Source organism: Rhinolophus hipposideros (genome assembly GCF_964194185.1).
Source record: "Rhinolophus hipposideros genome assembly, chromosome: 21".
Taxonomy (NCBI): Eukaryota; Metazoa; Chordata; class Mammalia; order Chiroptera; family Rhinolophidae; genus Rhinolophus; species Rhinolophus hipposideros.
The window spans coordinates 29,601,570-29,619,584 of NC_138067.1; the positions used below are offsets into that span (position 1 = coordinate 29,601,570).

An 18,015-nucleotide genomic window follows, 5' to 3' on the forward strand; every position below is an offset into this window, starting at 1 on the left:
ATCAGGCAGTGGAAAGCAGTTCAAGCTCGACCAGCCGGCACCTTGGTACAAGCGGCAGCATGAAGCTCTCCCTAGGGGCCCTGAGTGTCGCGTGATCAGGGACTGGTTCCCGTTTGGAGACTGGTATTCTGTGCAGAGGGAAAAACAGCCTCAGAACGCAGTGCAGAGAAAGGCCCACGCAGGAGGAGAGCACACTGACCTTGCCTGTGGCTTGTAGCTGTTGAGGACCTGGTAGGCTCTGAGGAGATCCAACTTGCCGTGGCCTTGCTCAAACATATTGACCCCAGGAAGCCTCCGGGCTGATGCAATCAGGGCCTGCTTCATACTGGCTGGATTCACCAGTTCACGTTTCTGGACTGTGCTGGGGGAAAATCAAGTATTTGCTCATTTTCTCATAAAAAAAGTGAAAATCAGATTATTCATAACCTGCAAAAGTGCAAACATGTTTTGTGTCTACGAAAGCTTCTTTGGTCAGGCCTCTGCAAGATAAGAAGGAACATGTGTTCATTTCCACACCTGCCTCGGAAGTGACCAGTTATCAGCCTTCCACATGGCTTGTGAGAACAGTGTCTCAAAGACCTACTGCTTTTTATACTAAATTTATCAGAAAAACGTTATTTTCCCAGTAACGCAACTAAATCGACCTTACAGGTTACAAGAGGCAAGAAGAGGTAAGAGATACTGGCTCCTCAGGGAAAGCCAAGAGGAGGAAACAAGCTGGGACGTGACCTCGCTGGGAAAAGGAAAGGAAAACAGAGGATCCTGTAGAGGTAAGTTGATGCGGGCTGGGCAAGGGGCACAGCACCTGAGTGAAGCCCACCTCCTCCACAGCCAACAGCGCCTTTTCTGTTCCGGAGGCTGAGTGTGATGCATCACCCTGGTGCATAAAGCCTGCCAGAACCGCGCAGATCGGAGGCCACCTTGAGAGTTTCATCATCGGAATGCATCTGGACCAACCTGAACAGTCAGCTCTACTAGGCTAGGAACTTCGTGACACCTAGGCAGTATCAACTGCTTAAGAATGCTAGCATGTAAACATTCACTTCTGCATATCGATGCATTGTAAACACAAGTAAATTTTAGCCTCTCAACGCAGGGAAGAAAAATCCAGTAAGCAAAAAAGAAAACCTTACTGTCTGAAGTACCTACGTATTTCTCTATGATGGTGGTTGGTCTTGGAGTGCAAGACATTGGTGGGTTTTTCTAACAGGTCTAGATGGGAAATCCGACATAAGGGGAAGTAACAACACGTAAAGCGGGACCGATTTTCAGTGACAATAAAAGAACTACTCAGGGCTCAGCTGTGGTCACCGATCTTCCCCGCTTCCTGCCGACAGAGCAAGACCAAAGGTCGGTTTCTAGCTCCTTCCCGAGCTCTGGGAGGCTGGCAGCTGAGGGAGCACTCCCTGGTTGCTCAGCACCTATTAGGAGCTCTTTGTCAGGCCATAAGACTATTTCTGAAATATCACAGTGGCGTTCGTTTCTATCTGCTGCAGGGAGAGAGGCAAGTGAAAGGATTCCTCGACACTGAAAATATCTGAGCTTAGACATGCCCCTGAGGATGGAACGTCACACCCTCCTCATCTCCCCACTCATTGGACAGGACAGAGTTCTGACAGGCTCAACAGTAGAGCCTGAAACCTCCTTCCTGCTAACGGTCATGCTAAGTGGGAGACTGAACCAGTATTTTCTCAAATATAAAAACATTTACTATCATTTGACGGTTTTAATTTTAAAATTAATATAGAGTGTAATAACTTTGAAATATGCAGAGTTTTGTGTTATCGCAACACAAAAGCTCAACTAAAGCCTCACCTAGACAGAAAGAGGATTTTTAGGGAGGTAAGACAGGAAGAGTTGTTTTGGGAGGTAAGATATAAAATAAGTGCTAGTTCCAAAGACATCTTTTCATGACGGTAAGTACGGCACCATGGCCCATCTAAGAGCACCCGAGAGTCGATTCCGGTGGACTGTCTTTGAGAACTTTCTTCCAGTTTAATTAACTGCAAAATTAAGGGTCGATCACTAAGGTCCATTCCGACTGTGGATAGGATTCAATAAGACAAAGAGAATAAGTAAATCGCACTGTCTTTTATAAAGGAATGGTGACTGCTGGTTTGACAGCTCCTTAGCTAACAGAGAACATTAAAAGGTGAATCCCCAAGGAAATGAAGGATATGGCAGAGAAAGAGCTTACTTTTTGTTCCCTGCCTGATAAACACACTTGCTTGGATATAACATACAGCTGTAGCACAAACACAGTGTGAAAACAAACAAAATGGGGGCGCAGGGGACATGGGGGAATCTCTGTATTTTCCTCTCAATTTTGCTGTGACCCTAAAACTGCTTTAAAAAAGTCTTAAAAACAAATCTCCAAAACAAAACTTTATGGTTTAGTTTACATAGTGTGTTACCACATACGCCCTTAACTGTCAGAAAAATCCGCTATCAAAGAACAGACTCGGACTTCTGTAGAGATAGAGAAACAGCCGGAGCAAGGTCCCATGATGTGCTCCTAAACTTTAAACCTAGCTGGTGACAAGCGAGATTCTAAATCTAGCTGGTGACAAGCGACCAGCTCCTGGTCGGCTGGCACCACCTTCTCTCTCTGCTCAGCAACGCTTACCTTACTAGCAAGGTGACAGCACCGGCAACCACCGGAGAAGCTACGCTGGTCCCCGACAGGGCCCGGCACCCTCCTTTCACACCGGAGCCCCTCACTCCAGCACCATAGGTGACAATATCAGGTTTCACACGGCCATAGCCTCCTGGTAGCTCCTAGGAATAAAAGTAGGTTGGTTTCCACCACGGAACACACATGGGCTCACAGGTTACGTGTGGTTATCAGTGAATAAAACCAGAACAAAAATACGGGTTATTTAAATAGAGTGTCATTTCAGTAAGTTCCTGGTTTTAGTCTGAAATTCACTGCAGTACAAAAAACAAGCTTAAATGATAATGTAGAAAATAAAATTATTTGGGGTGTGTTTTATGATAACCAGTGTAACAGTAACGCCATCAAGCAATTACAAATGAATTATTTTTAATTTTGCTAACACACAAGACTAGAAACTGGAAACTGATTTATCTCTAGATAACTTAAAAATTAGAGGTATCTTAGAAAAATCAGAAAATTAAAAGTTAGGAAAAAAGATATTTTCTTTATAAGGAAAAAAGTACATTAATACAACTGAAGATTTGAATCTGTCACTAGAAGAGAAAGAAGAAAGCATTCAGAATGATAAATGTAACTGTAAGAGTAACTTGGGAAAAGATTTTTAACTGAGTACTCTGAAATTTCCTGGAAACTGAGGCAAAAATGAGAATTACAACAAGGGTCTATGTTCTGTAGAAAGAAGCACTCCAATTTAAAGTGAAAAAAATCTCGTGGCAATCAAACATAAATGGACTTTGCACCCATCTATGTGGGACACTGAGTAATGATATCTTAAACTGCAGCTCTGTATATGATTCAGGAACATTTCTCAAAATGTCATTAAAAAAGAAGGCCATGACAAAGGCCACGGCCAAGGCATTACAATTCTGTGAAAGCATTTACGAGGGAGCAAGAGAGACATCAACTGGTACAGGCATCCTTTCCAAGTATTTGGCAGTAAAAAGAAAGTGCTGAGGAAGTGTGGATGAACAGGTAGGAAACACATGCCTGGGACTGACTTTCTCGGAGTGGGGTCCCCCTGACTGTGGCAACAATTCAGTGAACATCATTCCGGGAGGCATCTGAGTGCGCACAAGGCAGGGACCCTCAGTGGGATCGCCTGACGGGGGCACCAGGAGCGGGGATACTGTCATGGTGGAACGCTATCCCGTAAAGTGGTGCCAGTGTAGACAAGGCCACAATGTTCTCAGGAGGCTGTGACTCTCTTCTGGGACTTCCCAAGACTTCCAAGCTCGGCACCCTTGAGAGCCTGAAGATCGCGAGGGACAGGCAAGAGTGCCCAGTGCTGCTTGAGGGAGCGTCTAACTCTGAATCCAACTCTGTTCTCATGGGTAGAGGAGGATGAATTAGCAGCACAATTAAGCCCCGAGTAGCTGAATTATTTAACTTGCTGGATTATTTTGATTTCGTCCAGCTGTATACAGTTATCTCTGTGTTAGGAGAGTTGATAGTTCTCCTCAGTGGTTTCTCTTATTTCTTAAGGCCAAAAAAATCATCTCACCCAGCCTCAAGGAAGACTGCTCACCTTTCTACTAGTTAGGACAAGTGGGTACGAATCTAGTTGAGACCTAAAAAGTGAGTCACTCAGGAAGAAGTTCAAAAGTGGAACCGGGAAGAAGTGGAACAGGGAAACACCCCTGCCCAGAGCTCCAGGGAAGTGACAGACGTCACAGGAGCCAGATCTCGTCTTCACAGCTAAACAAGTCCCCGCAGCCCTGACTACGTCACCTGTGCATGTGAGTGGGGCTTACAAGCTGCTTTTCTATCGGTGAGCTTCAAAATACAACCCCAGGCTTTTTGACAAATGGTTCCTTTAGGCACATTTGACAAACGCAGAAAAGCCTACCCAGGTAGTCATTCCCCTCGAAGAGAAGCGGGCGATGTTATCCTCAAAGTCAATGCCACCTACTCCAATCACATCCATCTGATCAGCAGGGTTGTTCAGAGTGCTACATTGAGGCACAAAAACACAAAGGAAGAGAAAGAATTTTAAATGAACTAATTTAAATAAGGGCAATTACTCCCCGAAAAATCAAAACCCGGTTGGGGTGGACGGCTGCTCCTCACCGCTGTCCTGTGAAAGGCCAGGCTCACGGCCACCTTCATGCTGGGTTCAAATCATTCCCTTGTACCTGGAACACTTTCTTACCTCCCTTCCCCGTCAACTTAGCATAGGACAGCCCAGGACTTCCTTTTCCCTCACGACTTCTAGGCTTGAAGGAACCCCCCCCATCCCTTTCTCTGAACTTCACAAGACAACACTACAACAATTCATCACCTATGCACACATTCTCGCACTGCTTTCAGATCGTCCCAAGTGTATTCATCTTGCCTCCCCAACTAGAGTCCACATTTCTCTGGGAAGGAACTATCGTCCCTCATTTGCATCTGCCATGATCAGGAAGTTACAAAGTTTTCCACAGATCTTTGTAGGGCATTCCACTTTCCTCCCAGGGAACCGTGGAAATGACTATCATTACTCCAGCATCTTGGGCTCCTCAGAGAGAAGAAGACTTGATGTAAGGGGAAATAACGTGTAATTCTCTTCAATACTTCAAAAGTACTAGATCTGCAAGGAAATTATAGTGAAATAAATAATGACAAACACGTTTAAACTATAAAGTCAAGATATAAATCAAGATGCAGCTGAACTATTAGAAAGTGTAAAACAAACAGTTATGAAACTGCATTTCTGAGCTTTATCTAGTACGGCTCTGCTACCAAAAAAATAAACTCTTTGACAATTCAATAACCCAAACTGATTCCAAGTGGCTTAAGGGATATTAACAGCAAAATTCTAGAGTATCTGCTTTTAACCAACTATTTTAAACCATACTGAGTCAACCTTGGCACTGCCTTCTTAGTTCAATGGCCACCAACATGCTACCAGGTGAATGTTCAGAGGTACAACAGTGATATTTTACAGACTGCTAAAAATGTATAAATTTCTATGAAATCAAGGAGCAGAGATTAGTATAGAAATCACTGATAAAACTTCCCACTATAGTTGACACACAAAAAAAGCCACCTTCCCACCCCCTTCTACCTGTCAATCCCTGTAATACTTAGTGTGCTTTAAACCTTTACAACATAAAGGAAAGTATCAAGAAATCTTTGTTGGTGCTCAAAAGGGGGCAGCTGCAGCTGCAAACTCCCTGCACCATGAAGTCTAAGTATCAAGGGTACCTCAGGATGAGAGCATTAGCTGCAGGGTGGCTGGCAGTACAACGCCTGCGATCAGCGATGCAGTTCTTTAGGCACATTACGGCTACGTGACCAGCCCTACCCCATGCCCAGCAGTAAGCGGTGCCCCTGTGCTTACGTGCCATTCTCAGCACTACAAAGCAGGTGGCAGATGCCAGATCTCTGTGCAGCTCTATGAGCAGGTGAGTCTGACACCAGGCCCTCCTCTCCAGAGCTCTCTAATACACTGTAAATGAACAACTCTTTGATTAGAAGCCACTGAATGTGACTGCCAAGAGATTTCAGCAAAGTGACTAGTGTGTGGCAAAGCAGTTGGAACGGCATGTGGAAGAACTGGCAGTCGAGCGGTGTGAACAGAAGAAACGCCAGCGAGGAGGGTCAGTAAGCAGGAACACAGGTGACTGAGACTGGGACGAACGTGGTTTCCTCAGGGAGACACAGGAGGAGACTGATCTGGGGAAGATGTGCACACAGTGTGGAAAATAAAGCTGAGCCAACAGCTGCAGCTACAGTTGGGGAACTATGGCTTTGCTCACAACAGGCTTACCACCTGTTTTTGTAAATAAAGTTCCACGGGAACACAGCCACGCCCACTCGTTCCCACATTCCAAGGCGGCCTAGAGCAGCTGAGTAGCTGGAACACCACATGGCTTGCAAAGCCGAAGCATTTACTCTCTGATCCTTTACAGAAAAAGTTAGCAGACTGCAGGCTAGAAGACTGATGACCCTGAAACTAAAAAGAAACATCTGGATTTCATTAGGTGAGAGTCATCCACTGCAGATTCTGGGGCAACAAAACTGCCAGAACATGTGTTTTCACAGGAGGAATACAGGAAAAGAAGGAAGAAAAGAAGAATAGCCACCACTTATAGAGGCTTGGTATTTCTGGTGCTTTCCCTTCGTTCTCTAATTTCACCCTCAAAACCACTAATCAGAGTGGGTCTCAAGCCTGCCCGTGACAGGTAAGGAGTCTGAGGCTCAAAGAATGAAGGCCCCACAGCCTGCAGTGGGCAAGTCGGGGTCACTCGGCTCCTCACCGGTGCTCTTTCCACCAGCCCACGTTGCCCATGCAGGGAAGAGCTGGGTGGGAAAAGACTGAAGGCAGAACGACCAAGTGATGACCTGGTAACCCTGATCTGATGAGGGCTGGCCTTGAGTGGGGACACCAGAAACAGGACAAGTGTGCAAAGGACAAACATTTGGAAGGGAAAACAAGAACACTTGATGAAATTACTTAACAGTTGGTGTTTTGCATGGTAGAGCTACAATAGTTAGAATGTTTATGTCACCAATGAGTCACAACATACGTTACTGATGACATAGAAAAATCCAGAACCTTGGACCCCTTACAAGGAGACAGCATCAGTGACTAAACAACTATTAGCCTGGAACCATGACTGCCCATATGCTTGGTCTTAGACCTATAAAAACATTAATTTCATACATTCAGCCTAACCCTATGCCCTATACCCTTTGCATAAGATCAGCCAGTCCTCAAGGCGGCTTGCTCTCCCCAGCAAGGACTCCTAGGATGTCACTGAGAGACGCAATGAGGGAGTGTTTCTGAAGGCACACGCACACGTCCTTGCCATGTACACGATAGACACACACACACGCGGGAGGGAACGCATACATTCGTCTCTTCCTCTGCTACTGGGTAATGGCGCACTGAGGGCAGACTCTATTTTTTCTTTTTCCTTTGTGGTGACCTCAAATCCTCTGTCACAGCACTGAACTGCACATATCCTGGGTACCCAATAAAGGAGGATGACAAACATCTTACTGCGAAAGCATTTCAGCGTGAGAGATTATTTACATACATTACCTATAGAGTAAAAATCAGAGCTGTAGGCACAAAGAAAACTGGGATCTCTAACCAAAGTGTATTGCGTGTGATTCAGTGACTAATGTTTCGCATCTCACGCTGCTTCAGTTCACCACGACAGCACAGCACAAAGGAACGTTTCCATGACACCGTTCTCTGCCTCCCCCACCTGATCCCTCTCGTCAATCCCCAAAGCACCATCTGTATCTGTTATGTCGCTTTCTCCTATTTAGTTCCCTCGTATCTGTACCTCTTCTTTCCTAAAGAGGCAGATCCCTCATCTTATCTACCTTTTCACCCCTGTGTTTCATATAGAGTACGTCTCAATAAATATTGCAGAATCTATTTATTTCTAATCGATTGAACTTCCTCACTGATTGTGGGGGGGAAAAAAGGAGAATAAAACATTAGGCCTCCAAATTGCTATTTATAGCAAAGTAAAAAAATAATAAAATAAAAATTAAACAGAAACAAAATTGGCTTTGAGGTGACAAATGCTGAAGCAAGTGGTGGGGACCTGTGGTTTATTATACAGTCTATTTTTTGGTATGTTGAAAATTTCCACATACAAGATGTTAGATATATATAAACAGGTATAGGTAAAATACAGAAACAGACAACAGATAGTTTTTTCAGTTATTTCAGGGGAAAGGAAACACACCTCTGAGTTCATCCCTATTGGGGCTACTTACCCATAAAGAGGCCCATCGTTTCCAATAGCAGAAACCATGATTACGTTGTTAGCCGTTAACTCCCACACCTAAAAAATCAGCAAGCATTTACTGATGACAGTACACCACTTTTGAACAATTAACATATAATTGTTAAAAAATAACCACGACTTTGAAAAACAGTCCTAAAAAAAGAAGCGTTCACCCTGAAAATAGAACACTAGACCCTAACAGGCACGAATGTGTTTGTAACAAGTCTGCTTAGATAGCAAAAGCCCGGGTGTAGGATTATACAGTGCACAGAGCAGACACCGCCTTTCCGGGCATGTTCAAAACACAGGTTATGTGTTTAGATAAGAAGGAATCAACAAAGTGCCGTGGGCTACTTCCGATGCAAGCCACTAAAGCTCGTGTCATCATCTGTCTGTCCTCACAGCAGGGTCACCTCACAGGTGACAAACCACCGGCCCCGTAGAGATGAAGCCCTCGAAAGTCGGGGCATGGAAAAGAGCAGGGGCCATCACCAAAGGAGGCAAGATTCCTTCTGTGCGGTGACATGACTGACCTTGTCGACAAAGGGATGGTCCATGAAGTCGGGGCCGCCAATGCTGAGGTTGAGCACGTCGATCTTCTTCAAGATGGCATAGTTGAAGGCGTCCAGGAACCAGGATGTGTAGGACACCTGGTTAACGACAACACAGGCCTTCAGGGCTTTGAGGAAATGTCTCAAAGTGCCACAACAGAGTTTCTCATTTTAAGAGTAAAGTATAGAATTTTAGCCGCATGAAGTATTAACTAAAATCTCAGAAGTGAACCCCAAGAACAAAGAAGGCTCTGAAATGTGAACTACTCTACCCAGAAACTCTAAGTCCCTCAAGGGACCTGGGCTCGAACGAGCGCGCATGTACTCAGGGTGCTTATCTCTCCAGGTCTAAGGTCCAGCTCCTTACCTTAAAGTATACCCTCTGAGGCAAAACCCCAAACTTCTAACTGCCTCTCTTATAAAAGGGGTTATCCCAAGACTCTTCTATTAAGTTGAGCATTTCTAAACAGTGTAATATATTTGTCCAATCATCTTTATTCCTAAATAGACTGAAGGATACATGGCAGCAATAAATGTTATCTCATAGAAGTATTTCTCTGATGTTCAATTCCTCCTAGTTTTCTGACAGAAGTTAAATTATTTGTGTATCACCATTTAGGGGTTTCTATAAAATACAAAATTAAACTTATAGTGGAAATAGAATGAGTGTAATAATTCAGGGTTTAAAAAAGTAAGACTAAACATTTATATTTGCTTGTGTATGCTAAAGAAATTCTAGGAGAGCGTATAAGAAAGTAAACCCTCCCACGGGACACGGGAAAGTAAGGTAAGCACCTGCGAGATGGGGACAGGGTTGTGACAATTATCCCTGTGTTGCCTTTTACATAAATACATAAAACTATACAAAAATTAAATTTTAAAAATAAATAAAGACTAGGACCCTCCCCCTTTTCTATGAATAAGTTATGCTTGTATATCCATGTTACCCAACACGATCCTAGGTGCTGGGCTACAGAGGTGACCCTCGAGGTGGTCCTAGGACAGTAGGGGTAACACGCACACAAACATGCGATTATTCTCTCATGTAGAAAGCACAAGAAATGTACCCGAGACAGGTGGCTCAGGAGCCTGAGGCAGGCCCAAAGCAGAGGGAGAAATGGCGGTCAAGGAATCCCTGCATGCAGCTGCCTCAGGGCAGGGTCTTCAGAGAGAGGTCGACGAAAGGGGTGGTGGGAGGAGGGCAAAGCCACACAGAAGGGACAGTGAAGAGATGGTGGAGAGACAGCATGACACACGTGGGATGCCAGCAGCAGCTCTCAGCTCGATGACGTGTGCTGCATTTAAACCCGTAGGCATTTTCTAGAATTTTCACTTTTTACATTTTAATATCAAGTCTTTATTTACTTAAGTTTCAGGGCCCTCAAAACACCTACCTGGTTGTTGGTGAAGACCCTGAAAATATGAAGTTCGGCATCCGGAGCAAATCCTTGGCATTCCCTCATGCTGGCTATCACACCCGCCACGAAGGTGCCATGGCCCAGCCCTGTTGCCCGTAAGGGGAGAAGTCATAAAACCGCTGAGACATGTGCCAACATGCAACATTTCAAACCACCAATTCAAACAGGCTCCTTCTCCAAGTCCTCGCTACCTAACGTGTGCCTCTGCACTTCCCCCACTCAGAGCCCACGCAGCACCTGCCCCCTCTTGTGGCCACCACCCCTACTGTCCCCCAAACAGGGAGCTGCTCCTCCACCAGGCGTCCCTCTCGCCTCAAACGCTACGTCCTCACATACTCTAAGATATTCAGCAAAGTCTCTGCAAAAAGACACAATGACAACTTGGGTTCATCTGAGTAACGATGGCACACGAACTGTTTAATCATTAACACACAGAAACAAAATACTCCTAACTGATAAAATGGAGGACGGGAGTCACGCACGAAGCCCGTATGGGACCAGAAAATGCCTCACTCCCGGTCTCACCATAACACTGCCACCTACCGTCGTCCAGCGTTCGCTCGTTGGTCCAGTTGGTTCTCTCCTTCACATTTTTGAAGTGGGGATGCTTCTCACTCAGCCCAGTGTCAAAAACAGCAACCCGCACATTAGCACCTTATTCCAAAAAGACAGGGGTCAAGTTTGGAGAAATGATCTTTTTGGATTTTTGCCTATAAAACACTTCCCTCCTTAGAACCCACAGAGAACGACATGTCATCGAGGGCCAAAGCCTGCCCAGAGTGCACAAGTCAGATGCCCCAGGGAGCCTGGCTGAGCTGAGACTAACAAAAGGGGACAGCTGGGGAACGCTATCATTTGCTGCTAAGCAAGACTTGAGGACAAACAGAAAATCTCTCTGGATACCCTTCAACTGTCACCAATGCTCAGAAATGAACCACCTCTCCCCACTCCTCCATGACGACAGATTTCCCCTTCTGGTAATTTCCCACAGGCCTCCATCCTCTCACCTCCTTAGAGAGGCCCTACAGGCAAAGGGCACCCACAAAGCACACACCTTTAGGAGACGGGGGAACTATCCCTATTCCTGACAAGGACAGCGATTTACTGCTGCTAATTCATGACGACACTCTACAGAGAGGACTTGTCAAACACATGCAGGGATAATCACATTTTAAGGAAAACTGTTATATTAGGCACTTTTCTACAATGAGTCTATTTCAGATACTGGCCAAAAGGCACCCGCACCAATGCAAAACAATTGATGCTGTCAGATCAAGAAATTCTAGAAAACAATGAAGAAAAGAATCCAAGATACTTCTGTTATTTAACAGCCACCAGTTGTCATGAAGGTAGTGTCTTCCGGTAACGAGAGTTGTGTTTACGTATCTATACTACATTAAATAATCAATTACACTGAGATAACCATCAAAATGTAATGCTGACTTTTAAAAATTCACATATAAAATTGGAAACTGTTTGGGGGGGGAATAAAAAATGCTTTTCTGATGATTAGCGAATTTCTGTTTTGTGAAGGACTTTTCACTCTAAAAAGGATAAAACCAAGAGGAGACAATCATTTTAATAAAATGTCCATAAACATCTAACTAGTATGTTGCTTTGTACACCTGAAAGTAATTAATAAAAAAAAAGTCAGTCCACCGGTGTTAGAAGTTTAAGTACCTCAGGCTTTCTGAAAGGCAGGAGGCTGAGGAAATCAAAGGACAGCTGGGGGTGGGGGTCTCTAGGTCTAGACAAACTGTGGTGCGCTGGGGGCTAGGGAAATGGGCTTACATTTTTAAAAATGTCAGGGTCTAAATCACATTAGTTAAAAAAGGAATTTTCTGCCATGATGAAGCAGTAAGAAAAAAAAAATCTTATTGGTTGTTTTATTTCATAGGATACGGTCATTTCCTGTTCTGAAACAAAAGATCAACCAAGAGTGATAGTCAGTTACTCAGCCATTCTGCACACCGGGCGCCACACAGGACTGAGAAACTCATTTCCATAAAACTGCCCGAGTCAAGGTAACCATCTTTTGACAATTAAAATCTCTTTCCTGAGAAACTACAGAACTTGGCTGGACTGCAGTCAGCTCTGGCTGTGGGCAGTGCTGTCTGTTCACATATGCATATGTGTCAAGAGGAAAGAAATGCTTTACGATCTACCCCTTCTAACCTCAGACACGGTACAGAAAACTAAAGTACCAAACGTGGATAGGATGAAACAATGGGAAAAGCCACAGAAACAGATGCCTAGCACAACAGGAGTCACAGACAGGGCCAGCTGGCTGTGTCCAGCTCAGTAAAGAATGACAAGGATAGATGCCTGAGGTGGCCTGGCTTCAGCGCCTGGCACTCGAGAGGGAGACCTCCGGGACACCGGATCCTGTGCTGCTTCCAGACGCACAGCACACACCTGTATATCCCATCTGCCACAGCACGTCTGCCTGGAGGGTCTGGGCAACCTGGCGCGGGATGGCTCTCAGCAACCGTCGACTCGAATGTCTTCCTGTAGCGTGCCAGAAACCAGAGCCCAGGGAGAGACTGGCTCTGCGCAGGGGACGGGACGACTGCCACTTCTGGCTCCATCGAGTGTCATTACAAGGCACTATGGGGTCAGCTAGAGGCAAAGAAGAGCAAGATCAGACGAGAAAAAACACCAGAACGACCCGATACCTGTCAGGGAAAACAGTCATTCTAAACAGTGCAATGGTTACCTTTTCAAATCCTGTTTGAAGGAAAATGGGCTTTGCTAAAAAGATTTTCTCAATGCAGTTGTACTTGTAGGATATTATTTAGCCTATATGATTCCCAAATAGTTTTTTACCTGAAATTTTCTAACCAATGTAAGGCAGAGAAAGAATGATAAAATAATCATTTTTAAAGAAATAATGTAAACTGTGATACCAAAACTGAAGAAATGCCTGACTTTTCATCAGCAACTTGTTCTCACTGAACCAGAAGAAGGGAGGAGAGGGGAGAGTTGAAGAGAATGACTACCACCCATTCGTGAAGTTTTATGGCACCGGATTTCTAGGACAGGAAAAATACATGTCATCTATCCCATTACACATGTCTCCAATCAAACATCAATACCTTTTTACAACTTTATGTCGCTCGGTATTCTCAATATACTTATCTATCAGAAAGTCATCTTTCAAACAGCAAAAGAACTACAAAGGAGTCGGGAGTATTTCTGAGAGTGATGGAACTATATCATATTTTGATTTCGTTGCTGGGTAACTGACTGTACCCTTTTATCAAAACTTACCTAACTGTACACTAAAAAGCATGCATTTCACTATCTGTGAATACCTTACTTTTTTTCAAATGGAGGAGAAAGCAAGAGAAATATAACAAGACCTGTCCCTTTACCTTTCAAAGACCATGCTATAATGAAGACAAAACTGCATTTCAAATCAGTTTTAAGAAGAGCAAATCCATAATGATACTGAAGTTCTGTTTCTAAAGCAAATTATCATCATTTTAATTCCAGTCTTACCAGACTACACCCATGAAAATACAGAGACCTGGAACAATATATACTCATGTCAATCCCATTAAGTAACTATTTGCTCAGTCCACCTGAAATTACTCTACACTGAACTTCCCGTGTTTTTAAATCCCAGCATGGGATAATACTGCAGGTACTAACTGAAGAATAATGTATAGAACAAGGGAGGGGTCTGTTCTGCTTTACCTTAAGTACTGAATTTAATTCTGGCTTCACTGTTTAAGAGCAATTTAGAAAAACTGAACAATATTCAAAGGAAAGCAAGTAAAATGGTAAGGGGACTTGAAACCACGTCATAGGAATAAAATGGTGAAGGGATTTGAAAACATGTCATCCAAGTAACTGTTGAATAAAGATATTTTTATTATCCTGGTAAGAAGAAATTCTCAAGGGGGGATACCATGGATATCTTAAAAATAAATCTTTTAAGTACCACCTTGTGGAAAACAGGTTAGCTCCATCTTTGGCCTGTGGGACAGAGCCAGAGATGGGATCCAAAGTGAGACAGATTTCAGACCAAAATGAAGCAAAGCCTTCTAAACCAGAGCCACAGAAATAATTAAAATTTAACGTCTACTTACAACATCCTAAAAACTCGGCTAAGCTCTCTTCACAAGCACGATTTCATTTTATCTTTATAAGAACCCTATAAGGTAGGTTATACTATCTTCACTCTTTGGATGAGACAAGTTGAGACTTCGAGAACAGTTGCTTACCATCCAAGGTCACAAGTAACAGGAGACTGGGCCCATCAGGCAGTAAACTATCTCATTAGTCAAGCATAATATGAGACAGCCATGGTGGAGAGTGCATCAAGGAAGCCCCACCGTGAGGGTCTATGAGTACCGTGCTAAAATCAGGCATCTCCATATTTCCTAAAATATTCTGGAGCTCTTTAAGATTAAAAATAATAATAATAAGGAATAATATATAATATTTGGCTAATAGTACAAGGCTTGATTTGTTTTTAATCTTCCTGGATTGCTTTGAGGTTATTGCTTTTTAAAGAGCAAAAGCACTACAAAACATCTGGACTAGTAGAAAGAGCTCTAAAGAAGTCAGACACCTGAGTTGGAGAGCTGGCGCCAGAACTGGCTGGTCATACCATGCAAACAACTTAGCCTTTTCCCGTGTGTTTTGTAAACCTCAGAGACTCACAGGCCTAGTATAGAGCAAAGGAAGAAAAGCGAAAAAAAATTTTTTTCCTTCTGATGAAAGAAATGATAGCAAATGGTAAGAGAACCGGCAATTTATTACCCTAGTTTATGACAAATAGGAAAAAAACAAAAAACCTTTCCTTTGGTAATCCATATGCTTCGGGAAATATTATGTAATAAGTATACAATTTGTTTTTTGAGGATAAACTCTATCTTGACAAGCCCAAGTTGTAAAGAAGGAGGAAAGAATAAGCCCTCGTGCTGAAAAGGCAATCGTCAAATTCTTTCCGTCCGGACACCCGCTTGGCACAGCCCAGCCAAGGCGTATCATGCATGGTCGGGAAGCTCTGAGCAAACAAAATGAAACCCAAGGAAAAGATGTTTTGCAAGACGCCATAAAAAATGAAAACACACAGTGATAGAAGCAAAATTCAAGTAAAGAGGAGACTCAAAGACACGGTCTTTTATGTCAGTGTGAAGGGGCTACAGGGCCTCAAAGTCTGAAGGCTGGGAGACCAACGTGGGTGAAAAATCACTCCTGACAGAAGCAAAGCTCACTCTCATCCTCTACTGTAAAGTCTGATTTTTTTCCCTACCAGAATAGCATGATGCCTCTTTTTTGTTTTTAAGTTCCTGCCAAGAAAACATTCACAACTAATGAAATTAGATGAAAGGTCATAGGTATTCATTCACTGTACTATTTTTCAATTGTTCTGCTAGTTTGAAATTTTTCAAAATAAAGTAGAGGGGGTGGGGGGGGTAGTTTGTCATGAGTAAATATGTACATTCTCTCTCTAAATCCAAGTGAAACAAACTGACACAGATTAGCCTGAGATCTCAGTACTCACACTCAGCATACTTGAGGGAACGAAAGACTTTCCGTTGGGGTGTTACCCGTTTGATGTTTGGATGATCTTCAAGTGTTAGCAGCCCCGCTTTCTGTTTTTCTTTAATCTGAATCACTTCAAAATCACTAGGGTAGTCACTGGATGGATTATTTCGAGGAATAATTCTCCAATTGTCTATTTCACTGCTCTTCAGGGCACTTGAAATAAATGAATTTCTAGCTTTGGCTGTAAAGTATCCATTGAAAGCCACAATATATTCTGAAATCAATGACCACAAATAAAAATAAGAATTTATATACATATGGAACGTAAGATTATACCTAATCTAAAATTTCGCTGGCAAAAGAAAACTGACATATCTTAAAACCCACAAGAACAGTAAACAAAGAGACTGGTTTAAATGCTCTGGACAGCAGTTTCCAGAGCTTTAAGTTATAACGATTGGCACGAACCCCCTGATCACAGGACACATCACTCAAAATCAGATACCTGTGCTATTTTTTAAAAAGCAATTACCAGAAGTTGGAATGTACAGCAAAGAATTGCATGTTAAGCTTTTCAAATAGGCAAAAGGAATCCAAAGAAGTGAAGGCTTAGTTTTATTTCACTGAAAACAATGACAAAATGTGGAGATTATATACGCATATGCTAATTATTCACATCTGGTCCCTGGAACTTCAGAACATAACAGCCGATTCCTCCAAGCCCCCACCCTCACTAGCTACAGTGGCATCTGTTCCACGGACTCAGATTTCAGGGAAATAATTCAGAATGTTGATTTCCTTGCTTCATATTAGCTAACTAATTTTAGCAGAGATAACACCAAGCGCTATACACTCACTCCATTTGAAATGTAATATAAATAGGAGAGAAATACTTGGTGGCAAAAGCTAATGTTTAAAATAAGTTTGAAACAAAAATATGGGGGCGGGGGGGTCCCTAACATGTACAATAATATCGTTACCATATTCCACCACCGTTGAAGAGAATTCCACCTTCAAAGTCAGGTGGGAACAGCCAGGGCACGGGGCCTTTTCAAAAGATCTCTTTTCCAGTCTGTCACCCAGATGTTTCTTCCCACAGAGCAAAACCATTAGCAGGAGCAGCCAGATGTTGACAAGCTTCATGGTCATAAGTGAATACGGTCATAAAATTGCATAAATTCAAATCACACTTTTTTCTTCCTTGATTATAAGTTAATTTTTGTTTCAGCTAAAAGCCGAAACATTACTGATCAGCCATTTTACAGTCTTGTCCAATGTAAATAAAAGTTAAATTTCATGGCCTTTTGTGGTTTGGCCTGAAAAGAGGCTTTCATTTCTTTCTTCGTTTCTTCTCCATCTTGGACATGAGGCTTCTGTCACTCTGGTCCAGACAACTGAGTCCTACACTCCATTTGCACCACAGAACCAAAGTCCAACAGGGATGAGCCAATCTACAAAACAAAACAAGCACAGAGACATAAGTAGCACACTGACAGAACCAGGTAGGATTTAGTAGTTACCAGCATAATTTAGATAAGAATCTCAAAAAGATACCCCACTTATAAGACAAAAAGAATGCATAACACAACCATGAAAACACCTTATTATTTCATTTTGAGTTACTCCTCACCTCATTCAGGGAAAACAAAGTTTGAAGGCAGCTTCAAAACTAAGAAAGGAAACAATGAATGAGAAAACTAAGAATAACAAATAACCAGGAATATGACGAGTTGGTCCTTGAGAATCCTGGCAGCCAAAGAGAAGGAAGAATCATGGTCTTTTGCTTATTTTCCTTTACTTTGTTTCTAATTCAGATTCTGTATTTTCCTACCATTTGTAACTCTTCATCTCCAGGGCATTTCCCCAATCAGCACTTTAAATCTCCACAAATTCCACTAATTTTTCAGGCAAAAGCTTGGTATATACACCCTTACTATCTAGTGTAAAATTAATATCTAAGAACAAACTAATTTCTATTCAAGTCTTGTATGTATCACCTTCTTTAAGAGATACTGTGCTTTAAAATTATTCAAACTACACCTTTTTCTTTTGAAATATTTTCTGCCAATTCTATGAAAAGGCCATAGAAGGGTTTTTACCATCATTAATGTTACTTTATCTGATGCCTCAATTTA

At 42.9% G+C, this 18,015-nt stretch overlaps 1 protein-coding gene across 3 annotated transcripts in view; it reads right to left on the reverse strand.

The window, feature by feature from the left end:
• The window catches only part of MBTPS1 (membrane bound transcription factor peptidase, site 1), a 60,097-nt gene that overhangs the window by 28,095 nt on the left and 13,987 nt on the right, over window positions 1-18,015 (reverse strand). For all 3 annotated transcript variants that reach the window (XM_081032703.1, XM_081032705.1, XM_081032704.1), the window contains exons 2-11: window positions 16,861-17,331; window positions 15,897-16,154; window positions 12,794-12,997; window positions 10,922-11,032; window positions 10,355-10,464; window positions 8,943-9,059; window positions 8,399-8,466; window positions 4,524-4,626; window positions 2,627-2,778; window positions 200-361 (exon numbers count right to left, since the gene is read on the reverse strand). In XM_081032703.1, coding sequence (XP_080888829.1) covers window positions 200-361; window positions 2,627-2,778; window positions 4,524-4,626; window positions 8,399-8,466; window positions 8,943-9,059; window positions 10,355-10,464; window positions 10,922-11,032; window positions 12,794-12,997; window positions 15,897-16,154; window positions 16,861-17,029 — 1,454 coding nt within the window. In that variant the 5' untranslated portion in view covers window positions 17,030-17,331. The remainder of the gene's footprint in view (window positions 1-199; window positions 362-2,626; window positions 2,779-4,523; window positions 4,627-8,398; window positions 8,467-8,942; window positions 9,060-10,354; window positions 10,465-10,921; window positions 11,033-12,793; window positions 12,998-15,896; window positions 16,155-16,860; window positions 17,332-18,015) is intronic.